This window comes from Sus scrofa, chromosome 16 (genome assembly GCF_054392235.1).
Source record: "Sus scrofa isolate SSC_HxYL_T2T_F1_AM1 chromosome 16, Sscrofa_HxYL_maternal_Yorkshire_Landrace_v2.0, whole genome shotgun sequence".
In the NCBI taxonomy this organism is placed as follows: Eukaryota; Metazoa; Chordata; class Mammalia; order Artiodactyla; family Suidae; genus Sus; species Sus scrofa.
The window spans coordinates 34,586,008-34,609,035 of NC_139398.1; the positions used below are offsets into that span (position 1 = coordinate 34,586,008).

At 39.0% G+C, this 23,028-nt stretch overlaps 1 protein-coding gene across 2 annotated transcripts in view; it reads right to left on the reverse strand.

Annotated features, from left to right (window-relative positions):
• Window positions 1-1,214: 1,214 nt before the first annotated feature.
• Window positions 1,215-23,028, reverse strand: part of NUP155 (nucleoporin 155) — a 68,079-nt gene continuing 46,265 nt past the window's right edge. The window contains exons 22-35 of one of the 2 annotated variants that reach the window (XR_014831184.1): window positions 22,817-22,947; window positions 19,067-19,258; window positions 17,777-17,915; window positions 16,770-16,905; window positions 15,060-15,213; window positions 14,751-14,855; window positions 13,763-13,917; window positions 10,504-10,807; window positions 8,860-9,373; window positions 8,074-8,194; window positions 7,234-7,344; window positions 5,141-5,277; window positions 2,378-2,484; window positions 1,215-1,419 (exon numbers count right to left, since the gene is read on the reverse strand). Coding sequence is in view for 1 of the 2 variants with exons in the window: in XM_003133893.5 (XP_003133941.3) it covers window positions 1,281-1,419; window positions 2,378-2,484; window positions 5,141-5,277; window positions 7,234-7,344; window positions 8,074-8,194; window positions 8,860-8,973; window positions 10,678-10,807; window positions 13,763-13,917; window positions 14,751-14,855; window positions 15,060-15,213; window positions 16,770-16,905; window positions 17,777-17,915; window positions 19,067-19,258; window positions 22,817-22,947 (1,871 nt within the window). In the remaining variant the exon portion in view is untranslated. The remainder of the gene's footprint in view (window positions 1,420-2,377; window positions 2,485-5,140; window positions 5,278-7,233; window positions 7,345-8,073; window positions 8,195-8,859; window positions 9,374-10,503; window positions 10,808-13,762; window positions 13,918-14,750; window positions 14,856-15,059; window positions 15,214-16,769; window positions 16,906-17,776; window positions 17,916-19,066; window positions 19,259-22,816; window positions 22,948-23,028) is intronic. The other variant, XM_003133893.5, reaches the window with a different exon arrangement.

The window sequence follows — 23,028 nt, forward strand, 5'->3', positions numbered from 1 at the left end:
GTAATCTCCCTGTACAGGTTTTTTGGTACATAGAACATTGGTTATAAGTTTATCATCTGCTCAAGAAACAACCGTGGTGTGTATTAATCTTCAAGGACTGTAACTGGTAAAATTAGTAGTTTGAGGAAATTCCTTTCCAAGGATGAGCCCAAAACCTAAAGAACTTTTTAAAAGAGACACTTTATTTGCCTATTTAAGAACTGTTGTAGACTCCAGTATCATGAGACTGGATGTGCTCAGCTAGCCTAGTTAAGTTTTGATAGTTGATCTAACTTAAGAACGAATACTATAAATTCAAAATAAGAGGGGTTTTTTGGCTTTTTAGAGTCGTGCTTGCAGCATATGGAGGTTCCCAAGCTAGGGGATGAATCAGAGGTGTAGCTGCTGGCCTACACCACAGCCACAGCAATGTGAGCTCCCAGCCGTGTCTGCGACCTAACCACGGCTCACAGCAATACCAGATCCTTAACCCACTGAGCAAGGCCAGGGATCAAACCTGCGTCATCATGGATACTAGTCAGATTCAATTTTGCTGAGCTACAATGGGAACTCCCAAAATAAAGAGTTTCTTATTTTTTTCATCCTTGTGTTAAAATCATAAATAATCTAAGGTTTTTTTTTTTTTTTTTGGTCTTTGTTGTTGTTGTTGTTGTTGCTGCTATTTCTTGGGCCGCTCCCGCGGCATATGGAGGTTCCCAGGCTAGGGGTCTAATCAGAGCTGTAGCCACCGGCCTACGCCAGAGCCACAGCAACTCGGGATCCGAGCCGCGTCTGCAACCTACACCACAGCTCACGGCAACGCCGGATCGCCAACCCTCTGAGCAAGGGCAGGGACCGAACCCGCAACCTCATGGTTCCTAGTCGGATTCGTTAACCACTGCGCCACATCGGGAACTCCCTAAGGTTTTTTTTTAACCTGATTAATAAAAAAACAAAATATTATGTAATAAAAAAGAATTCATCTGGCAAATGTACTGGTACAAGCTACTTAGTAAAAACATACTTCTTGGGAGTTCCCTTGTGGCACAGCAGGTGAAGGATCCAGCGTTATCACTGCAGTGGCTTGGGTTGCTACTATGGCACAGGTTTGATCCCTGGTCCAGGAACTTCCACATGTCATGAACACAGTCAAAACCAAAACCAAACCAAAACCAAACAAAACCACATACTTCTACTAAAATTGTTCTTAAATTCTTAAATTTAGGAGCATCTGATACCAGGATCCAGCTGAGCTTTTATTTTACAGATCAAAACGCATGAATGAAAATACATTACAATAATTAATGAAGCCGTTCTAGTTTAGCCTGAAGAGATTTAAAATTCCCAGTGATGGCTTGTACTGCTGCTGAGGAGCTCATAGACTGGAGCTCAACTAGATAACCACAAACAGCATCCAGGCAGAGATTTGTGAATCTTCTCCTGTTAAAAAAAAAAAAAAAAGAGAGAGAGAGAGAGAGAGACACCTGATCAATTATCTACACATTTAGAAACATTTCTTCCTACAGGACTTCCCTTCAACTTCCGCTAACCTTATTTACAGTCCCACAGAAGAGGAAGGATCACGTGATTAAGTAAATGACAAATAAATGAAAATAGAGAAGGAAACTCAGAGGGTAAGTAGATTACCACAACACCACCAAGATCCTTTTTAAGGTTTTATAACGAGAAGGAGGCAATAAGGAAAGACTCCTTAGATTAATATTAAATTATTTACAGGAATTCCCGTCGTGGCTCAGCAGTTAAGGAATCTCATTAGCATCCATGAGGAAGCAGGTTTGATCCCTGACCTTGCTCAGTGGGTTAAGGATCTGGTACTGTCGGAAGCTGTGTGTAGGTCAGATGCGCCTCGGATCCTGCATTGCTGTGGCTGTGGAAAAGGCTGTCAACTACAGCTCCTATTTGACCCCTAGCCTGGGAACCTCCATATGCCACGGGTGTGGCCCTTAAAGAAAGCAAAACAAAAAACAAACAAAAAAACCCAAAAAACAAAAAACAAAAGGCAAAAACTACATCTTTTTGGCCTTTTCAAACAAATATACTTTGAAATGGCCAATAATATCATAAAGACATAAAACACACTGAACTTTTTAGGTACCTAATTCAAAGTGGAAGGAGTTTAGGAGTAATTCATAATTGTATCCTTTCACTTGCAGAAAAAATTCAGGACAAGGGTTGAAAAAGGGAGAAAACTCTCACCTCTCATACATGCTGCTTGACATTGTTCAGATAGTTATTGCAAACACATACAAGAGCTTTAATCTTCCACATTTCTTTCAGTCTCCATACGGTGCCCCCCTGTCTCCAAGTCTGTTACCCAGATATTTATTAGATACATTTAAAAGTCTTTGTTATAATACAGTATCTAATTCATAATTACCTCTCACAATTTAAAACCTGGCTAGGATTCCCAACATATCTTGTCAATAGTACATGTATACAGTCCAAAAGGTGCAGTGGCTTCTTCATTCTATTCCAGAATGGATCCTACAAAGAAAATATACATCATGAGTTTTAAGGCAAATTTTGTCAACTAATTTTTTCAATAATTTATGTTAAAATAGCCATCAGAGGAGTTCCTGCCGTGGCTCAGAGGTTAACGAATCCCACTAGGAACCATGAGGTTGTGGGTTTGATCCCTGGCCTCGCTCAGTGAGTTAAGGATCCCTCGTTGCCATGAGCTGTGGTGTGGGTTGCAGACGCAGCTTTGATCCCATGTTGCTGTGGCTGTGGCGTACGTAGGCTGGCAGCTACAGCTCCGATTGGACCCCTAGCCTGGGAACCTGCATATACTGCGGGTATGGCCCTAGAAAAGACAAAAAGAAAGACACACACACACAAAGTCATCAGAGCCCAAAGCAAAATTAACTGATATTAAAATAAGTATTTGGAGTTCCCGCCGTAGTATAGCAGGTTAAGGATCCAGTGTTCTCTTTGGTGTGGGTTTGGTCCCCAGCCTGGTATAGTGGGTTACAGATACAGTGCTGCTACAGCTGTGGTATGGGTCACAGATGCTACTCAAATTCAATCCCTGGCCCCAGGAACTTCCACATGCCGCGGGTGTGGCAAAAAAAAAAAAGCCAAAAAACAAAAATTAGTATTACGTGGTTGCTAAATTATTTATCTGATTATGGTTAATACTGAACAGCATTGAAAACTGCATTGTGATGTCATTTAGGAAGGATATTTGATATATCAATCCACTTCGGACAGCATGCAAATTTCCTATTTAGGCCATCTATTCCTATTGGCTGTGACACCATTTTTACTTTGAACCTATGCAGACAATGTAAATAACAGCCTAAACTAGCAGTCAAAGAATCTTATTCAGAGTTCCTGCTGTGGTACAGTGGGTTAATAATCCGGTTTGTCTCCATGGAGTTGCTGGTTCGATACCTGGCGTAGTAGGTTAAGGATCCAGCACTGCTGCAGCTGTGGTGTGTGTACGCTGCAGATGTGGCTCGGATTCAGTCTCTGGCCCAGGAACTTCCATATGCCGTGGATGCAGATGGAAAAAAAAAAAAGGGCAGAAAAAGAAAGTAAGAAAGAATCTTAATTCTAGCTCTGGCTTTACCATTACCAGCCATGTGACTTGACCAGGTTAGTATTACTATTTTATTTATTTATTTATTTATTTTATAGCCACACCTGAGACATATGGAAGTTTTCCGGGCCAGGAGTCGAATGTGAGCTGCAGCTGGGGCCTTCAACACAGCCATGGCAACACGGGATCTGAGCTGCATCTGTCACCTATGCTGCAGCTTGCGGCAATGCTGGACACTTACCCCACTGAGTGAGGCCAGGGATCGAACCTACAGGTTCATGCACACTATGTTGAGTTCTTAATCCACCGAGCCACAGCCGGGAACTCCCTTGAGCAGGTTATTTAACCTCTCTGCCCTTGTCAGATGTAGTAGAAGATGAGGATACTACTACTTGCTCATTTGTATCACAGGCTCACTGTGAGGTTTAATGAGATATACAAATGCCTTAAAAAGCACTGTATGAATGTTTTGATGCTGCTGCTATAATCATGCCTAGTACTAAAAATAACCTAGTTCAACAAGGTTTCATTTGGTTCTTTTATCTTAGGATAAAAACTTCAAAACATATAGTCTGATAAGGTTCAATACGGTGAGAAAGAGCACTTTTTTTTTTTTAAAAAATTGAGGTTTAATTGACATATAACATTATATTAGTTTCAAGTGTACAATACAATGATTCACTGTTTGTATTAACTGCAAAATGATCACCATAGTAAGTCTAGTTACCATTTGTTATCATACATAGTTAAGTTTTCCTTTTTTTCTTGTAGTGAGAAAGACTGTTTTTTTTTTTTTGTTTGTATTTTTTTTTTTTTTTTTTGATGTGCCTGTGGCTTCTGAAGTTTCTGAGCCAGAGATCGACTCTGTACCAGAGCAGTGACCTGGGCCACTGCAGTGACAATGCTGGATCCTTAACCCAGTGCACTACTAGAGAACTCCAAGGAAGATCTTTTAAGCACTGATTTATTAGATGAGGTTACAGTGAATACACTGATGTTTTGTTCTTTAAAGTAAATGAAGTCTGGGAATTCCCGTAGTGGCTCAGTGGTTAACGAATCCGACTAGGAACCATGAGGTTTCGGGTTCCATCCCTGCCCTTGCTCAGTGGGTTAAGGATCTGGTGTTGCCGTGAGCTGTGGTGTAGGTCGAAGCCGCGGCTCGGATCCCGCATTGCTGTGGCTCCGATTGGACCCCTAGCCTGGGAACCTCCATATGCCGTGGGAGCGGCCCAAGAAATAGCAACAATAACAACAACAACAACAAAGACAAAAGACAAAAAAAAAAAAAAAAAATCTGAAGTACGAAAATTTCTTTTTTTTTTTTTTTTGGCTCTGCCCACAGCATACCTAAGTTTCAGGGCCAGGGATCAAACCTGTGCCACCACAGTGTCCCAAGCCATGGGGGTGACAACACCCTAGTTCCCACTGTGCCACCAGGGAACTCTAGAAATATGATAATTTCTGATATTCAACCAATAAAGCAAATTTCTGATGCAACTGTATTAGATACTCATAAACATGCAATCATAATACTCCACTCCTGAATCCAGAAAAAGTTAACTGATTTAACTAAATAATTTTATTTAATACTTTCCTTACCCGTGACTTGAACAAGTGATCATATACTTCCAGTAGTCTAGGTAATGGCACTCCAATTTCATTCATTGTCTGTATTACAAAACCCACATCCCAGTTCAAAGTACAAACTTGCTGCTCTAAGAACTGCACAATAAAATCTGGGGAGAGACAAAGATAATAAATTGGGACTGTTAACTCTTTCTTTGGCCCTGCTTCATAAAGATATAATTGACATGTAACACTGCATAAGTTTAAGGTATACATGGGATGATTTGATATACACACATTTTACAAAACATTTTCCATAACAAGATTAGTTAATATGTCCTTGACCTCATATAACTACTATTTTTTTTGTTATTGTAGAATTATTACATTTTGATAGTAAATAGTAGGCCTTATTCATAACTAGGCAGTTTCTAGAGGGAAATCTTAAGAAAAAAACAATTTTCAAAAAATTTTTTTCTTAATAAAAATAAAGCAAATACAAAATAGGCAAATCTATAGAGACAGAAAGTAGATTAGTGGTTGCCTAGAGCTAATAAGGGTAGAGATAATTTCTTTTTGGGGCGATGAAAATGGCCTGAATATAATTGTGGTGATGGCTGCACAACTCTGTGAATATGCTAAAACTATTCAATTACACTTTAAAGCTATTAGGAAAAGAACAGTTATTACAGCGAATTTGGAAAAAAAGAGAAAGGTACAAGAAGAAAAGAGAAATCATTCATAATTCCACTAATGGAGAAGATCCATTAATAACATTTCTTTAATATACTGAAATACTATTTCTTCAATTTAGCAGCTTTTCAGAAAAGAAGGGCTACTGTAAAAGAAATATTAAATGTAGAATTTATAAGATTCATAAGTTATCTGATTATTCTACTGGTGGCCCCATTCACATTTTTTACTACCTGTTACGTCACAAATAAGATCGTAATGGTAACAATCAAATTCGTGTTTACGGTATTCGAAGTCTGAGACTGACCAATGTGAATATCCATGGGCAAGAGGAATCACTGAAAAAACTGCTACTGAACCTGCACGTCCCCTATCAGTTACCATACAGAGACTTCAGATAGGTAATAAAACTTCTAAAGACTCTAAGTTTGTTCTAGTTTTTAGTCCCCAGCACCTATTTGCTATGAAAGGAGTGAGAGAAAAAAGGAAGGCCTTTTCTGCTCTAAATTTTATTGGGCTCAATAATTAAAAATCTTTGGTCAATTTACATCTTTCTACTTTTCTCATCAATGAACTGGCACGGCAGTTTTTAATACTGTATTTGTAAGAAATAAGTGTATGATTATAATGGTTTTATTTCTTACCATGGCCAGGGAATACATCCTAAATCAGAAAAGATCTGTACACAAGTCTGTATCTTCATATTTTAAAAACAATTCAACGTTATGTTATAAGCACTTCCATGTTTCTCAGCATTATTCAAAAACGCAAAATACTTAACATTCTACTGTATGAATATATTTATGTTGATTCTGTTTTTTTTACAACCGAAGAAAACACTATTAGGTTGGCAAATAAGAGTTCTGCAATAACATTATAATTATGTCATAATAAAACTTGACTGTATATTTGACCGCATTTTGTCACAATAGTAGGTCTCCTACTACTCATAATAGTTAACATATTTGGTTTAAAAAGGGATTCACAAAAATCACTTTTTTAACACACCTACTTGCTATTTTAAACAGCAGTCAGTTTAAATCAGTCTGAATCAGTCGCAGATTCCGTCACAGATTCAGTCACAGATTATTCATGCACAAAAACACCAGCCATTTTTCCCTTCTCTTCAAACTTGAATAGGGTTACCCACAGTATAATCACAATTGTCTGTTAGCACTATCCCAAGATTTATAAACTTGGGAAGGTCAGGCAAAGAAACTTTCACATCCAACTATTTATCAATAAATTCTATCATCTTCACTGGAGGTCCTTCTTTCTGGAGAGGCAGAATTAAACTGTAGAACTAGTAAATCACAATAACAGAACAGTTTTGCTCTAAAATTCACTGACCTTCTTCTTCCATGTCAGTGGAGAAAACTATCAAAACAAAAACACAACCAAAAACCTATACAATAGCTAAGGTTATGGCTTACCTAAAGGAAAGAATCGAGGTGTGCCAGCATAAATCTTGCCAAGGAGCACAATCTTGAGACTAAGAGCATGCATCCGGTCTGGGGAGCTCAGTGTCACACTTTCGTTTAGTTCTGCAAGAAAGAGACAGGCCGTTAGAAATACATATTGTTTTTAATGTAAAAATTTTAATTGACTATTTTATTGTTTCAAGGTAGAAAATACTGCAGAACTTGTACTCATATTAATCTAATGAGCAGATTCAATGTTTCTGCTTTTTTTTTTTTTTTTTTTTTGTCTTTTTGCTATTTCTTGGGCCGCCCCTTCGGCATGTGGAGGTTCCCAGGCTAGGGGTCCAATCGGAGCCATAGCCACCGGCCTACACCAGAGCCACAGCAACGCAGGATCCGAGCCGCATCTGCAACCTATACCACAGCTCACGGCAACGCCGGATCGTTAACCCCCTGAGCAAGGGCAGGGACCGAACCCGCAACCTCATGGTTCCTAGTCGGATTCGTTAACCACTGAGCCACTACAGGAACTCCCAATGTTTCTGTTAATGATATACATTCATCTATTGAGGGCACTGGTTATGATATTCTGAGTTAAGTGTCTCAGAATCTCTTATTAAGCAGTACAAACCACGAAAATGACACATCTTTTCTGAGAATCCTCTCAAATATTCACTGGGATCATTTTCTATAGGATCACCCTCCACCACATGCAGGCACTCTCTGCTTACACTGTTTAGGTATAGCCGATTCTCGTGAGCCCTGGATATATGACAACTAGCAGTTTACATTCATTCTTCTAACAAGTCACTAAATAATGTATAACTAATATACCTATAAGTGAACGCTTACCTTTCTCTATGATATCTTGCCAAAGTGTCTGCACCAATATAGGGTCTGAATAACCAGCACAATGAATTATTGCAAGTTTACACTCTGCAAGTTTAAATGGGTCAGCAAATTCCCCATAAAGCTGTGGGAGAAAATGTCAACATCCAACCAGAGGTTAGTATTCAAAAATTAACAGTGAAGAACACCCTGTAAGTTAAAAGTAACCAAAGATTTTATCTAAAGTTCCTAAAACATATAAAGATGTGATGACGTGTAGCTGGTCCTAATGCCAGATTGAGAATGGCACAGATTTCAATATGTGTGCCTTTTTTTCCCTTGGGGGAGAGGAAGATGCTGCAATAATATTTTTTAGTGTTGTCTAAACTAAGGTTTGGAAAATCATGGAAATACTGAGAAATATAAGGATACTAAGAAAAATGCCCAGGAATAATTGAAGAAGAAACTGCTGGGGAGGGCACAAAGTAGGTGAAACTTGGAAAGTTCTTCAACTGGAAGTTACTTTTTCAAGACAACAACAAGGCTATAAAATAGATGGCAGGAGTTTTAACAAAGGCCCATGTGAGGTTACTGATAGAAACTGGCCTAGAAAGAGAAACCCAGCTCTTTTTGAGTCAGATACCACAGCAGTGATTTGTCAGCACGAAGATATGCTTCCAAAGATGGCTTATCTTATTTTGTGGAGATAAGCTAATCCTTCCCATGGAACACAAAGTAAAATGCAAAAGAAACAAAGAATTTGTAGACGACAGGTGACTGCTAGAGGAATCTCATTTGCTTTTTTATTACCTTAGTTATGTCCATTAGCTCAGAATCTAGTTGAGAAATTGCATCCTGTACAGAAGAATGATGGGAATATTGCCTCTGCAGTGTCTCTTGTATCTGAAGTTGAATCCTCGCAACCTAGTTCCGATAGAAAAGAGTAAGTCTTAAGCTCTTTATGATTAATCAACAGGTACTTGAAGGAACGACTCGTAGTATGACTTATAAGTTTGTTAAAATAAAAATAATGTATAAATAACAGCAATAGTGACTATAGTTAATCACACTGTATTGCATATTTGAAAATTGCTAAGAGAGTAGCTCTTATTAAGTTCTCATCACAGAAAAAAAAAGTTTTGTAATCACTTATTGACAGATTTTAACTAGACTTATTGTGGTGATCATTTTGCAACATATAGATATATTTAATCATTACGTTGTATACCTAAATAGCCATTATATGTCAATTCTATCTCAATTTCATTTCTTTTTTCTTTTGGTCTTTTTAGGACCACACTCAGGGCACATGGAGGTTCCCAGGCTAGGGGTATAATCTGAGCTATTGCTGCTGGCCTACACCAGAGCCACAGCAATGCCAGATCCGAGGCTCGCCTGCAACCTACACCACAGCTCACGGCAACACCAGATCCCCAACCCACTAAGTGAGGCCAGGGATCAAACCCACAACCTCATGGTTCCTAGTCGGATTTGTTTCCCCTGTGCCACGATGGGAATTCCTACCTCAATTTAAAAAAATGTATAAATAAAGACTTTTATCTTAACAGACTACCAACTCTTCACATCAACACAGAAGATTTCTCAGGGACTGCTGGGACAGAGAGCATTTGCTTCCCACCAGTGCCTGTTTCTCCCATGACTACAAGTCAGACAAAATGATAAGACTATCATTCCCAGCCTCCTGCAAAGAGCAGGGCCGTAAGATTATGTTCTCTTCAAAGGAATGTAAATGGGAGTAAAGTAGGTCTCTTTAGGGCTGAGGTTTTTAAGAGTGAATGTGCTTCTTACATGCTCTTTTCTGCTTTCCTCCCTCTGATCAAAGGAAAAGGTAAGGCCACTGGGAATGGCAGAGTCAAAAAATACAACTTGGGTACAGATATCAACTAAGTGGAAGAAAGCCACATGCCAATCAGGGATACCCACTCTGGATCTTGCGGATGAGAAATGAACTTCTGTATGTGGATCATTACATGGTTTTTCTTTTAGTCTCTCACTAAAGGCAGTTTAGCCCACTCTAACTTCATATATCTACTTACTAGCCTCAGAAGAAATGGTGAATGTGACATTATCTACTTGGTGTTAGAACAGTTGGAATAAACCTTTAAGAAATGCCACAGAAAAAACTTTTAGATTACAGCAATGTCCTAGGACCCAAGTGCTGTACCTTTAAAATCTTTTGAAAGCTTTATATATAAAGAAAGGAGAGAGTTCCCGCTGTGATGCAGCAGAGATGAAACCGACTAGTATTCATAAGGATGCAGGTTCAATCCATGGCCTTGCTCAGTGGGTTGGTGATCCAGTGTTGCCATGAGCTGTGGTGTAGGTCACAGGCGTGGCTCAGACTCCCGTGTTGCTGTGGCTGTGGTGTATGCCGGTAGCTGTAGCTCTGATTCGACCCCTAGCCTGGGAACCTCCATATGTTGTAGGTGTGGCCCTAAAAAAAGCAAAAAAAAAAAAAAAGGAGGAAGGAAGGAAGGAAAGAGGTGGAAAAGATCAGAATTAATTCTGAGTGCTACAGAACTATTATTTATTAGGGGAAGAGGGAAAGCAGAATAACATGTGGCTACTAATCAATGTGGACAAGGTTTAAGTACCATTAGCACTTACTTCCATTTTTTCTTCTAATTCATGAAGGAATTCACCATCTGCAGCTATTGATGAAATGGCAGTGGAACTTTTGGCACTAAGAATGGCTCGAGCAATGTACTCTAGTCGCTGCTGAAGTGAAATTTCTGTGCTGAGGGGGAAAATCCTTATTTTTATTTATGTGAATTCTTAAGGCTCCAATATACATATATACCAGCTGAGATGCACTTTTTTTTATACCAAATTAATATAAAAGGCCATTTGAAACTTGAAAAAATTATAGGATTTTTAATAAAACAGATCTACAATATAAGTTGACACATAAATACTTAGGTTACAGCCACATTTCCTATTTTCAAACTTTAATTTATTAAAACTTGGATTCTTCTAAAATTAAACTTTTTTTTACTACTCCTGATAGTCACACCTCTGCTTTAATGTGGCCAATACTACATTTCATTTTCCACACAGCAACTAGAGTGTCCTCTTAAAAACAAAAATCAGGAGTTCCCATCGTAGCTTAGCTGGCTCATCGGTAACAAACCTGAGTAGAATCCACAAGGATGCAGGTTCGATCCCTGGCCTTGCTCGGTGGATTAAGGATCCAGTGTTGCCGAGAGCTGTTGTGTAGGTTGCAGATGAGGCTCGGATCTGGCATTGCTATGGCTGTGGCGTAGGCTGGCAGCTGTAGCTAGGATTGGACCCCTAGCCTGGGAACCTCCATATGCCGCAAGTGGGGCCCTAAAAAGCAAAAAGCAAACAAACAAAAAACCAAACAACAAAACACCCACCAAAAATCAGATTATGTCACATACATTCTTAGGACCCCTCAATCGCCTCACCTACTCCTCCTCTAGCCTCACTTCACCCTTCTTTGTTCACCATTTCCAACCCCTGGGCTTTCTTTTACGTACCCTGATCATAATAAACCTGAATCTGATGCAGTGCCTCTGCAGGGACCATTCATTGGTCCTATGCTTGAACCACTTCCTCCATGTCTTTAATAGCTGCCTATTTTTGTCATTTGAGAATTTTAATGATAATTTGTCTAAGGTCTTCTCCCACCAATCTTAACTAAAGCAGCTCCCCCCGCCCCCGAGACCAACTGTATTAAACATAACTTTGATATCCTCAAATTCCAATCTGAATCAGGAAAAAACTGGCTTTTACTTCAAAGGTCTTACTTAAGAAATTGTCCTTCTGTATAACTATGGCTCCTTTAGTTTTCTCCTTCCAAAAAGAAACAAAAAGAAAAAAAGAGTTATCTCCGTTCTCATGTCTTGTAAAGTATAGGTGTGGATGCCAGGTACTTAGCAATTACCATCTCTTAAGATAACATGTAAAGGACGCAGTACCTTTAGCAGCTTTGTTTATTTTTTTTACTTTCTTTCTTTTTGGGTCACCCCTCAGCATATCAAGTTCCCAGACCAGGGATCGGCCCTGAGCCACAATTTGCTACCTACCCTGCAGCCGTGGCAACGCTGGGCTGGGAATCGTACCTGTGTCCCAGTGCTCCAGCGTCACCAATACCTTTGCGCCTCAGCAGAAATTTCAAGAGCTTTGTTTTTTGTTTTTATTCTTTTTTTTTTTTTTTTTTTGGTCTTTTTTGCCTTTTCTAGGGCCACTCCTGCAGCATACTCCTTAACCCACTGAGCGAGGCCAGGGATCAAACCCACATCCTCTTGGATCCTAGTTGGGTTCGTTAACCACTGAGCCACAAGGGCAACTCCCTGTTGTCAATTCCTAATTACACAAAAACTATAAACTGACCAAGGCCTTTGTGAGAAATTAGCTTTTAGGCCTCTACTGACTTACATTCCTTAACTTTTATTAAACCAAAGAAAGAAATTAAAGTCACTTTGACGTAAGTATGTCACATCTTCTGTATGTGACGGAAACTTAAAAACCAAGTGACCATTCTGACCAAGGAGGGCAAGAAGACAAAAAATGCTTTGGGTCCACACGTACAATAATTCAAACCACATGAGTACACACTGACCGACACACACTCTCTTACACTTACTATCAGCCACATCTGGACTCTAAGTAACCATTCTGATTAACTTGGTTTAATGACAGCTTTGCCTCAATAACCTCCTCTTCCTAACTTAACCAATCTCCAGTTTTTAGAAATAGCATGTTATTTAGGCAAAGGAAATTCTAAATGAAGAGGGTCAAATTAATGGCCTGTCCAAAATTTTATTAAGTTGTCTTCTAATACGATAATCTAATGAGAAATTTTAATGCCTTTTTAAAACAAAATTCCTTCTTTTTTGGCTATGCCTGAAGCATGTGGAAGTAAGTTTCTAGGCCAGGGACTGAACCATGTCACAGTAGCGACCTGAACTGCTGCAGTGACAATGCCAGATCCTTAACCTGCTGTGCCACAAGAGAACTCCTAACAGGATTCTTTTTTTTTTTTGGTCTTTTTGCCTTTTCTAGGGCTGCTTCCCACGGCATATGGAGGTTCCCAGGCTAGGGGTCAAATGGGAGCCGTAGCCACGGGCCTACACCAGAACCTCAGCAACACAGGATCCGAGCCACATCTGCAACCTACACCACAGCTCACGGCAATGCCAGATCCTTAACCCACTGAGCAAGGCCAGGGATCGAACCCGCAACCTCATGGTTCCTAGTTGGATTCATTAACCACTGCGCCATGACGGGAACTCCCTAACAGGATTCTTAATAATCCTAAATATTTATGCTCCAAGACCTTTTTGGTAATTTAAAATAAATAAATAAATAAACCAATGTGAAAGTAGAGGAAGTTAGTCTGGAGTTAAACATTTAAAATTATAAAGCCCCTGAGAAGTTTTCTTTTAATTAAGAAGAGTAATTAATTACTGTTGGAAAGAATCTAAAGACATACTTTAAAGGATTTAGAAGATATTTTGAATAGAGAGTCTACTTTGTAACATATTTGGTACCCCCTACACACTACTAAAACCAAAACAAAGAGAAAACTATAAACCTTAGGTAAATCCAAGTAAAAGCATAAGAATTCTACATACGTGCACTTGAATGAGGTTTTCTTTTATATCTGAATCTGGGTATAACTACATACAGCCGTTATTACGTATTCTTCACAGTGATAATGCCATACCTGTGCATGTCAGCCAATTTGGATAGGACACGAGCAGCATTACTAAAACTTCTGTTCTTCTCATAATACCTCCAGAGCAAATCCATGTAACGAACTTTGTTTTGATCAACTTTGGCCATTCGGACTAAATGTGGCTCTAGAAATGGAGAAGCAATCTGGAAATTGGACAGTTAGTCAGTGACATTTTCTGACCACACACTTGCTCTTTACATACTAAGTATAATATATCATTTTACAAGTGTACCTTGTTTTATGAATACTTAGGCAGTATTATAATCCAGTAACAGATAAGAGAGGGCAGTTTTCTTATTATATATGATTATTTTACCATAGAAATCAATAAATTGCTATGATAGTTGCATTCAGTAGATAAAAACCAATCTAGCATAATCCAATTAAAAATCTTTCAATAAAATTTGAGAATACTTACTAGACTCGGAACTCAAAGGCACCTGGCAATAATCAAATGCCATATATTCACTTTACAGACTGGGGAATACTGAGACCCGAGATAGTGAAAGGGCCTTTGTGAAGTGACCTAATGGCAGAGCTAAGACAAAGTTTGGGTCTCCTAGTTCACAATCCAATGATTCCCACCCCATAATATAAACAATCCCAATCAGCTTCTGAATAACACGAAAATTAGAGCAATAGACTACCTTGCCACTATGAAAAGATACAGCATTACTTGGCTTTTCATTAACACCTCATGGTTGATCCAGGGTAAGAAACTGTATTTCCTAAAAGTATATATGTGCATAAGCCATTGAGTTACATAAAAATATGAATGAATTTCCTAAAACTATATATGTGTGTAAGCCATTGAGTTACGTAAAAATATGAATGAATTTCCTAAAACTATATATGTGTGTAAGCCATTGAGCTACGTAAAAATATGAATGAATTTCCTGAAACTATATATGTGCATTAGCCATTGCGTTACGTAAAAATATGAATGAACAATACTGGTATAAAAAATGTCTTTTACCTGTAGCAGTTTATCTGCAAGGTCAGCTTGTATTAGCCAATTATAAAGGGCAATACTAAAGAGCTCATCTTTGGATCGTTGAGACAATTTAAGCATTTGTTCAAACTAAAATGAAGAAAACAGTAAATCAGCACAGACGAAGCCTCATCATCGTGACCCTTAGCCTTATAACTCCTGGTAAGAAATCAAGAATCCTTAAATGGTAGGTTCTAAGAACTACTACCCTCCCCAAGATGATAAGGCACCACCACCACACAGAACTTCTAAATACAGTGTATTTTCAGAACAAAAATTTGCTATGTCCCTTACATGATGTCCTGCTTCTTCATTACTCAGCATGTTGGGATCAGATGACAACACTGGAGGCCCAGGTTTTTTGGGTACACTGGGAGACTGAGGAGCAGCCTTACTTTGATTTACCAGTTCTTGAAGTGTATCTGTAATACACTTGTAACTGTTTAATCTGAAAAGAATGAAAAGGAAACATAGTTGTTATTTAGTTATTATTTAGTTAGCAAGTGATTTATCTTATCTAACTGAAATACAAACCAAAAATAATTTTGGAGAAAACACACATACACACAATTTGGTATAAAAAATACTACGTATTAGGAATTCCCTTATGGCGCAGGGGGTTAAGGATCTGGTATTGTCACAGCAGCAGCTCAGGCCACTGCTGCAACACAGGTTTGATCCCTAGCCCAGGAAATTTCACATTCCACTTTTTTGGTATGGCCAAAAAAAAAAAAAATTTTTTTTTACAAATCATAGACTTTTCCAATAGGTCTGAAAAGTATCTGGTTAAAAGGGTAAAATCATAAAAATGAATGTATTAACAAAACACATCCGAGGAGTTCCTGATGTGTGGTGCAGTGGGTTAACAATTTGACTGCGTGGAGTTCCTGTTGTGGTGCTTTGGAAATGAATCTGACTACAAACCATGAAGTTGCAGGTTTGATCCCTGGCCTCGATCAGTGGATTAAGGATCTGGTGTTGCCGTGAGCTGTGGTGTAGGTCGAAGATGCAGCTCCGATCCTGCACTGCTGTGGCTCTGGCGTAGGCTGGCAGCTGTAGTTCTGACTGGACCCCTAGTCTGGCAACCTCCATGTGCCGTGAGTGCAGCCCTAAAAAGCCAAAAAAAAGAAAAAAAAAGAAAAGAAAAAAGAATCTGACTGCAGCAGCTGGGGTCCTTGCAGAGACATGGGTTCAACCCCTGGCCCAGTGCAGTGGGTTAAAGGATCTGGTGTTGCTGCAGCTGCAGCACAGGTCACAACTGCAGCTCATATACAGTCCCTAGCCTGGGAACTTCTATGTACTGTGAGTGTGGCTATTAAACAAAACAAAACAGGTGTCTTAGGTAGGCTATATATTTCCTTAATGGATATACTTTTTTTTTTAAAGCAGTCTCTAAGAATCTGTGAAGATTTAAAAATCATCATTTAAAATACTATTAATCTTCATCCAGGTTCCTGTTGTGGCTCATCGGGTTAAGGACCTGATACTATCTCTGTGAGGATGTGAGTTCAATCCCTGGCCTTACTCAGTGGGTTAAGGATCCGGCATGGCCAGCAGGGTGCAGATGCAGCTTGGATCTGGTGTTGATCTGGTTTGACCCCTGGCCCAGGAATGTCCATATGCTACAGTTGTGGCCATAAAGAGAGGGGAAAAAAAAATGCTAATCTTCATCTAGAACCAGACATTGGGGGTGGGGCAGGTGCGGCAGCAGTTTTGTTTCCAAAAACGTTATCACGTTTAAAATTGATATTGATACAGCCTCAGAAAAACCACAGAGGCAAGTTCAAAAACATTTATAGGTATTTAAGGATTTCCACCAGACTATAATTTTATCCCTAGACTAAGAATTATAATCCTGATTCACACTTCTGATAAAACAAGACATTTTTAGGTGAAAGTATAATTCAATTTCATAACATTACTTTCCTATGGCTATCCATCAAACATAACAACGAAAAATCTGTACCCATAAAGTTGACAATCGACTAAGGAGATAAAACTCACCTTTCTTGGAAAGCCTGAAGTCCCACGATGTCTTCTTCTGGTTCTCCATGTTTATAGAAATGAAGTCCAAGACCCTGAGGATCTTTTTTCTCTGCGGCAGTGAGAGAGAGCTCTACCACACCCTCATAAAAACGAACTAATGGGAGAAAGACAAAGGACAAAGAGCTAAGGCTTATTATTAAGTGGATACATTTTTCCTTAGCTGGTTTATAAAAATACTGATCAAGATTATTGTTTTTACTGTATTAGTCACCCAGGAAACAATAGCATATAAAATATTTTTTTCATTTTTTTTTTTGTCTTTTGTCTTTTTTAGGGCTGCACCCAAGGTATATGCAGGTTCCCAGGCTAAGGGTCCAATCAGAGCTACAGCTGCTGGCCTACACCACAGCTCACAGCAATGCCGGATCCTTAACCCACTCAGCGAGGCAAGGGATCGAACCCTCTTCCTCATGAATCCTAGTTGGGTTTGTCAACCACTGAGCCACAACAGGAACCCCAATAAAATATTTCTTGAGTCTACCAAAGAACAAGGTTCCAACATGCCTAAAAGGCAGCTATTACATTTTCTTCACTAGAAAAAAAAATTTTTACTATTCAAAATAGTACATATATGTAACAGTTACTACATTATGTTAGATTTGATTTAAAGTAATTTTAAAGTGAGCAGACAGGTAATATTTTTAAGATTAGTCAAAAGAATCTAAAGCATCTGAAAAATAAATGTAACCCAGAAAGCAATCTAATACAGATAATAGTTTCAATGGACGAGGACTGAAACTCCGAGTTAAAAAGGTACACATTTCAAGATATTTTTAATTTTATTACACCAACCACCCAATAAAACTCTTTTGGAGCATGAGATCTTCTGCAGAAGCCAGCGCAGTCATCAAATACTAAAACATAAGAAATGAACTTCCCAGCTCACACCCCCTGGGTCACAGAAAGCTGAAGGAAGATTTGCCTCTGAGTTGAGAAGAAGGTAGGAAGAACATTTTGTTTCTCACCTTGTCTATATTGAGCACAAACATTGGAAAGGTCCACCTGATTGCTGATTTTTTGATACTCTTTTAATGATTCCCTTAACATTTTTTCCTTTTCAACCTTATTTTGAACTTGTCGGGAACGCTGGAGAAGCTCATTTGCCTAGAAGTAGCGATGACGAGAACTTTAAAAAGATATAATCAAGCACCCAGACGATGCTGTCAATACAAGTTTTAGCTACATCTAAATTTACATCTGGTTTTATTATCATCAAAAATAAAAACAACTCTACAAACTTACTTCTTCTTAATTTTAGGCAGAAAAGTTTTTGACCAAAAAAATCCTAGCTATTCTTAATTCCTCTCACAAATATGTTAGGCAAGACAGCTTTTGACTGGTAACTTTCTTGCCTAGTCAATACATTACTGGTCAGCAGGCAGTCCGTGCAACACTGATTTTTTAAATTACTTTCACCTGTAGGGGATCAATAAAAATTGCCCAATTAACTCTAATTCATTACAGACAAAGTTTTAGTGTTTTTTTCCCCCTTACTTTCTAAGGAAAGGCATATTTTACTATTTTCTAAAAATATGGTCTATAAATATTATCAAAGACTCCTTTTTTTTTTTTTTTTTGTCTTTTTGCCATTTCTAGGGCCGCTCCCACGGCATATGGAGGTTCCCAGGCTAGGGGTCCAATCGGAGCTGTAACCTACAGCCTATGCCAGAGCCACATCAATGCAGGATCCGGGCCGCGTCTGCAACCTACACCACAGCTCACAGCAACGCCGGATCGTTAACCCACTGAGCAAGGGCAGGGACCGAACGCGCAACCTCATAGTTCCTAGTCAGATTCATTAACCACTGCGCCATGACGGGAACTCCTATCAAAGACTCTTTATGAAAAACTTTTATATAGATTTTAAGAAATAATATATTCCAAGCCCTTCCTTACACAGATGAAGTTTTTTATTTTTTTTTTCTGTCTATTTGGGGCCATGCCCTCAGCATATGGAGGTTCCCAGGCTAGGGGTTCAATCAGAGCTGTAGCCGCTGGCCTACACCACAGCTCACAGCAACGCCAGATCCTTAACCCATTGAGGCCAAGGATGGAACCCACAACCTCATGGTTCCCAGTTGGATTCGTTTCCACTGCACCATGAGGGGAACTCCAGATGAAGATTCTGATGCCAGAAAATGTTAAGAGACCTACTAAAGGTCATAAGGAGTTTCTGATTACAATTCAAGTGTGCTTTTCATCATACCCTGAAACAACCTGCAAGAAAAACTGAAACAGGTAACAAAGCATCATACCTTAGAACAAACTGCATCGTCGGTGCTATAAAGAAGAGGGCAGATATCCTGTAAGTGTAAACTAATGCCATCAACAGCAGCATTATCTCTGATGTAGCAGTTGATTAGAGAAGCAATTAATGCCCCTGTCAGTTCCTTGTCCCTGATTACCAGGTCTTTAAAGGTGGTGATTTTCAATTGTTCTTGAAATTCCTAGGAATATAAGAGAAAATCCTTTTTTGGATCAAAAATAAAGTAATATCCTATTTGCACACAGATGGTATTTCTATAATATAGAAAACTATTATTTTACAAATTTTCATGGACTCAAACAGTTGGAAAATAACCCATGGTATGTCCATTCCAAATCGCTCACTTTACAAGGAAAGCAAAGCCCAGGTAAAGTCAAACTTTAAGCCAGGTCTCCTGACTTTAGTTATAACCAGGAAAAAACAACCAATTAGCTATATAAAAAAATTGGGGGCTGGAGTTCCCATTGTGGCTCAGTGGTTAATGAACCCCACTAGTATCCATGAGGACGTGGTTTCGATCCCCGGCCTTGCTCAGTGGGTTAAGGATCTGGTATTGCTGCCAGCTGTGGTGTAGGTCACAGATGTGGCTCAAATCTGATGTTGCTGTGGCTATGGCTGGCAGCTGCATCTCGGATTTGACCCCCAGGCTAGGAACCTCCATATGCCACAGGTATGGCCCTAAAAAGACAAAAAAAAAAGGGCTTACATTTACCTTACAAAAATAATGCTCAAATTCTATTGTTTAAGAACTTCTAACACTGGAATTTGATCTCATTTTGAAGAAAACTTCTTGCTAAACTGGAGTTCTAAAGTTTTGAGGTGATTTAACCGTAATATTCAGTGATTTGCCTGCTGTTTCTTTACTTTCTTCATTTTAAAGCTGCACCAGCAGTATATGGAAGTTCCAGTCTAAGGGGCTGAATCAGAGCTGCCAGTTGTAGGCCTACGCTGCAGCTATGGCAGTGTTGGATTTGAACCGCATCTTTGGATCCTTAGCCCACTGAGCAAGGCCAGGGATTGAACCCGCATCTCAAAGAGACAACACTGGGTTCTTAATCCGGTGAGCCACAATGGGAACTCCCTATTTCTTTTTTCTAAATTTCAGCAAATATAAAAACTATATTCAGTTTTTTTGACTAACAATTTGCATTCCTTGGGAGTTCCCACTGTGGTGCAGCAGAAATCCGACTTGTATCCATGAGGATGTGGGTTGGATCCCTGGCCTCGCTCAGTGGGTAAGGGGATCCAACGTTGCTGGGAGCTGTGCTATAGGTTGCAGATGTGGCTGGGATCTCTAGCTGCTGTGTGTAGGCCAGCAGCTATAGCCCTGATTTGACCCCTAGGAAGTCCCATATGCTGCAGGTACAGCCCTAAAAAAAAATTTTGCATTCCCCGAGCATATAGCGAAGGAAAGCTTTGAAGATGGATCACAAAAAGATACTTAGGCTAAAAACTGACTTATATTATGCTTACCACTCAATAAGACTAAAATTCATTATTCTACCTGGCATGGAAAAGAAAAGAGCTTTCATAATTAAACATATTTGAGTTTTTAAAAAAGAAAAAGTGGAACTCCCTCGAGGCTCAGAGGATTAAGTGGTGTTGTCACTGCTAGAGCTCTGGTTTCCAGCTGTAGTGTGGGTTTGATCCCTGGCCCACAAACTTTTGCATGCAATGGGCACAACCAAAAAAAAAAAAAAAAAAGTATATGCTTAAAAGAAACAAAACAATTAATTGGACACTGTTGGAAAGAACAAGGGGACTGCCTTTTAACTTTGAAAAATACTTAAAAGCCAAGAAATTAACATTTGAGGGTAGCCAGATAGCCCTGTAGGATAAGGGAGTGATTTTTTTTTTTTTTTAACAGAACTCTGGTTAGTAAATACGGAAGAAATCACAGATTTAGAAAATGACCATTTTTATATTCCTAAACGAAGTAACAGTTTCAGCTAATAATTATCAATGGATGTCATGAAAGCCGGATAAAACTCTGATGGAGAATTTCACAATGGCAGGACTGACTTAAAACTCTAGAATCTAGCAATCAACTTTTATTACCACTAAAAGGGGAACAATCAAACCTTTTGTGTCTCTTAACAAAGAAGGACACGTAAACCATTACCTATGAAGTACTCTGTTCTTCCTCAAATAAATGGACCTGAATCAATCAAGCCTCTGTAGACTTGACTTATATTTTTACAGAAAATGCAGGAAACAGAGGAAAAAGTTCATTACAAGGAACAAAAGATAACCTCAGAATGTTGGACGTTCTGCAAGATTGATGTCCCTATGCGTAAAAGGCAATAGCAAGAAAAAAAAAGAAGGGAAAATTGCTCTAGGCTAAGAGAGTTAAGAGAAATAACAACCAAATTTAATGGGAGATCCAAATGTTTAGATTCTGATTAGAATAAACCAGTCAGTAAAAAGATATTTTTGAGAGAAATGCCATTATTTTAGATGCTACTAAAGAATTAGTGGTAATTTTGCTACGTGTGATAATAACACTGTTATTCAAGAACACGGACATCTTCTAAAAGGAATAAATACTGAAGTATATAGGAATGAAAGGATATGGTATCTGGGATTTAAAATAATTCAGTAAAGAAAAAGAAAAAAAGGGGACAGACTAAGCAATGTTGGCAAAATTGTGAAAATACTGAATACAAATAAATGGTGTATAAAGAGGGATTAGTTGTGGTGCTTCCTCTATTTCTGTGTATGTTTACAAATGGTCATAATTAAATGTATTAGGTAGGAATGTATTCCCCACAAATGACCTAACACTTAGATAAATGTAAATTACTTTTATCCTTAAGAAGAAATCAAATGAGGACAGCAAAACGCATGAACCAGGAGTTCCCGTTGTGGCTCAGTGGTAATGAACCTGACTAGTATCCATGAGGATGTGCGTTTGATCCCTGGCCATGCTCAGTGGGTTAAGGATCTGGCATTGCTGCGGCTGTGGTACAGGCTGGCAGCAACAGCTCTGATTTGACCCCCTAACCTGCCTCGGGTGCAGTCATAAAAAGACCAAAAAAAAAAAAAGAAACATGAACCTTTCATTTCCTACACTGGTAAATATCTTTCTTTAAAGCAGGAAGTCCTTGAAATTACATGCAAAAATTTCATGTATGTGTCTCTATGCATTCTTTATGGGTGGGGAGAAAGAGTTTTGATCAGATTCCCTAAGGGAAGAGCCTAAATAAAGGTTGCAATCTACAGTGTCTATATATATATATATATATATGTGTGCTTTTTAGGGCCACACCCACAGCATATGAAAGTTCCCAGGCTAGAGGTCAAATCGGAGCTATAGCTGTTGGCCTACACCACAGCCATAGCAATGAGGGATCCGAGCCACATCTGCAACCTACACCACAGCTCACAGCAACGCCAGATCCTTAACCCACTGAGCGAGGCAAGGGATCAAACCCACATTCTCATGGATCCTAGTCGGGTTCATGAACCGCTGAGCCATGAAGGGAACTCTCTCAAAAAATATTTTTGGTAAGATAAGATTTCATTCACAGACCACATACTGTAAAACCTTGTGGTTTTGATACTGAGTCCCCAAAGTTATCATGCTTTAATGCAATTGTCTTATAGTAACATGTCATAACCTAAATGCTTCCTAAAATAATACCCTCCTGAACCTAAGTGCAAGATTAAAACTCACTCAAAAGACAACAAACTAAGCAGAGTATTAACAGTATGATCTTACAGGCGGAAAAAATCCTACCTTTTGAAGTTCTCCAACAATGACAGTGAATTGATGTTCACAAAGAAGTCTCCATAAAGCCAGAGCCTGGTATGATTTTCGAACCAACTGCTGGATTGCCTGAAGTGAAACCTTTTCACTCAATTGAGCCTCTAATTATAAAACACAACTAATGAAGTTTTGTGAAATGATAGGTTAAACTGTTTTATTTCAAGTAAAACAACACTTTACCT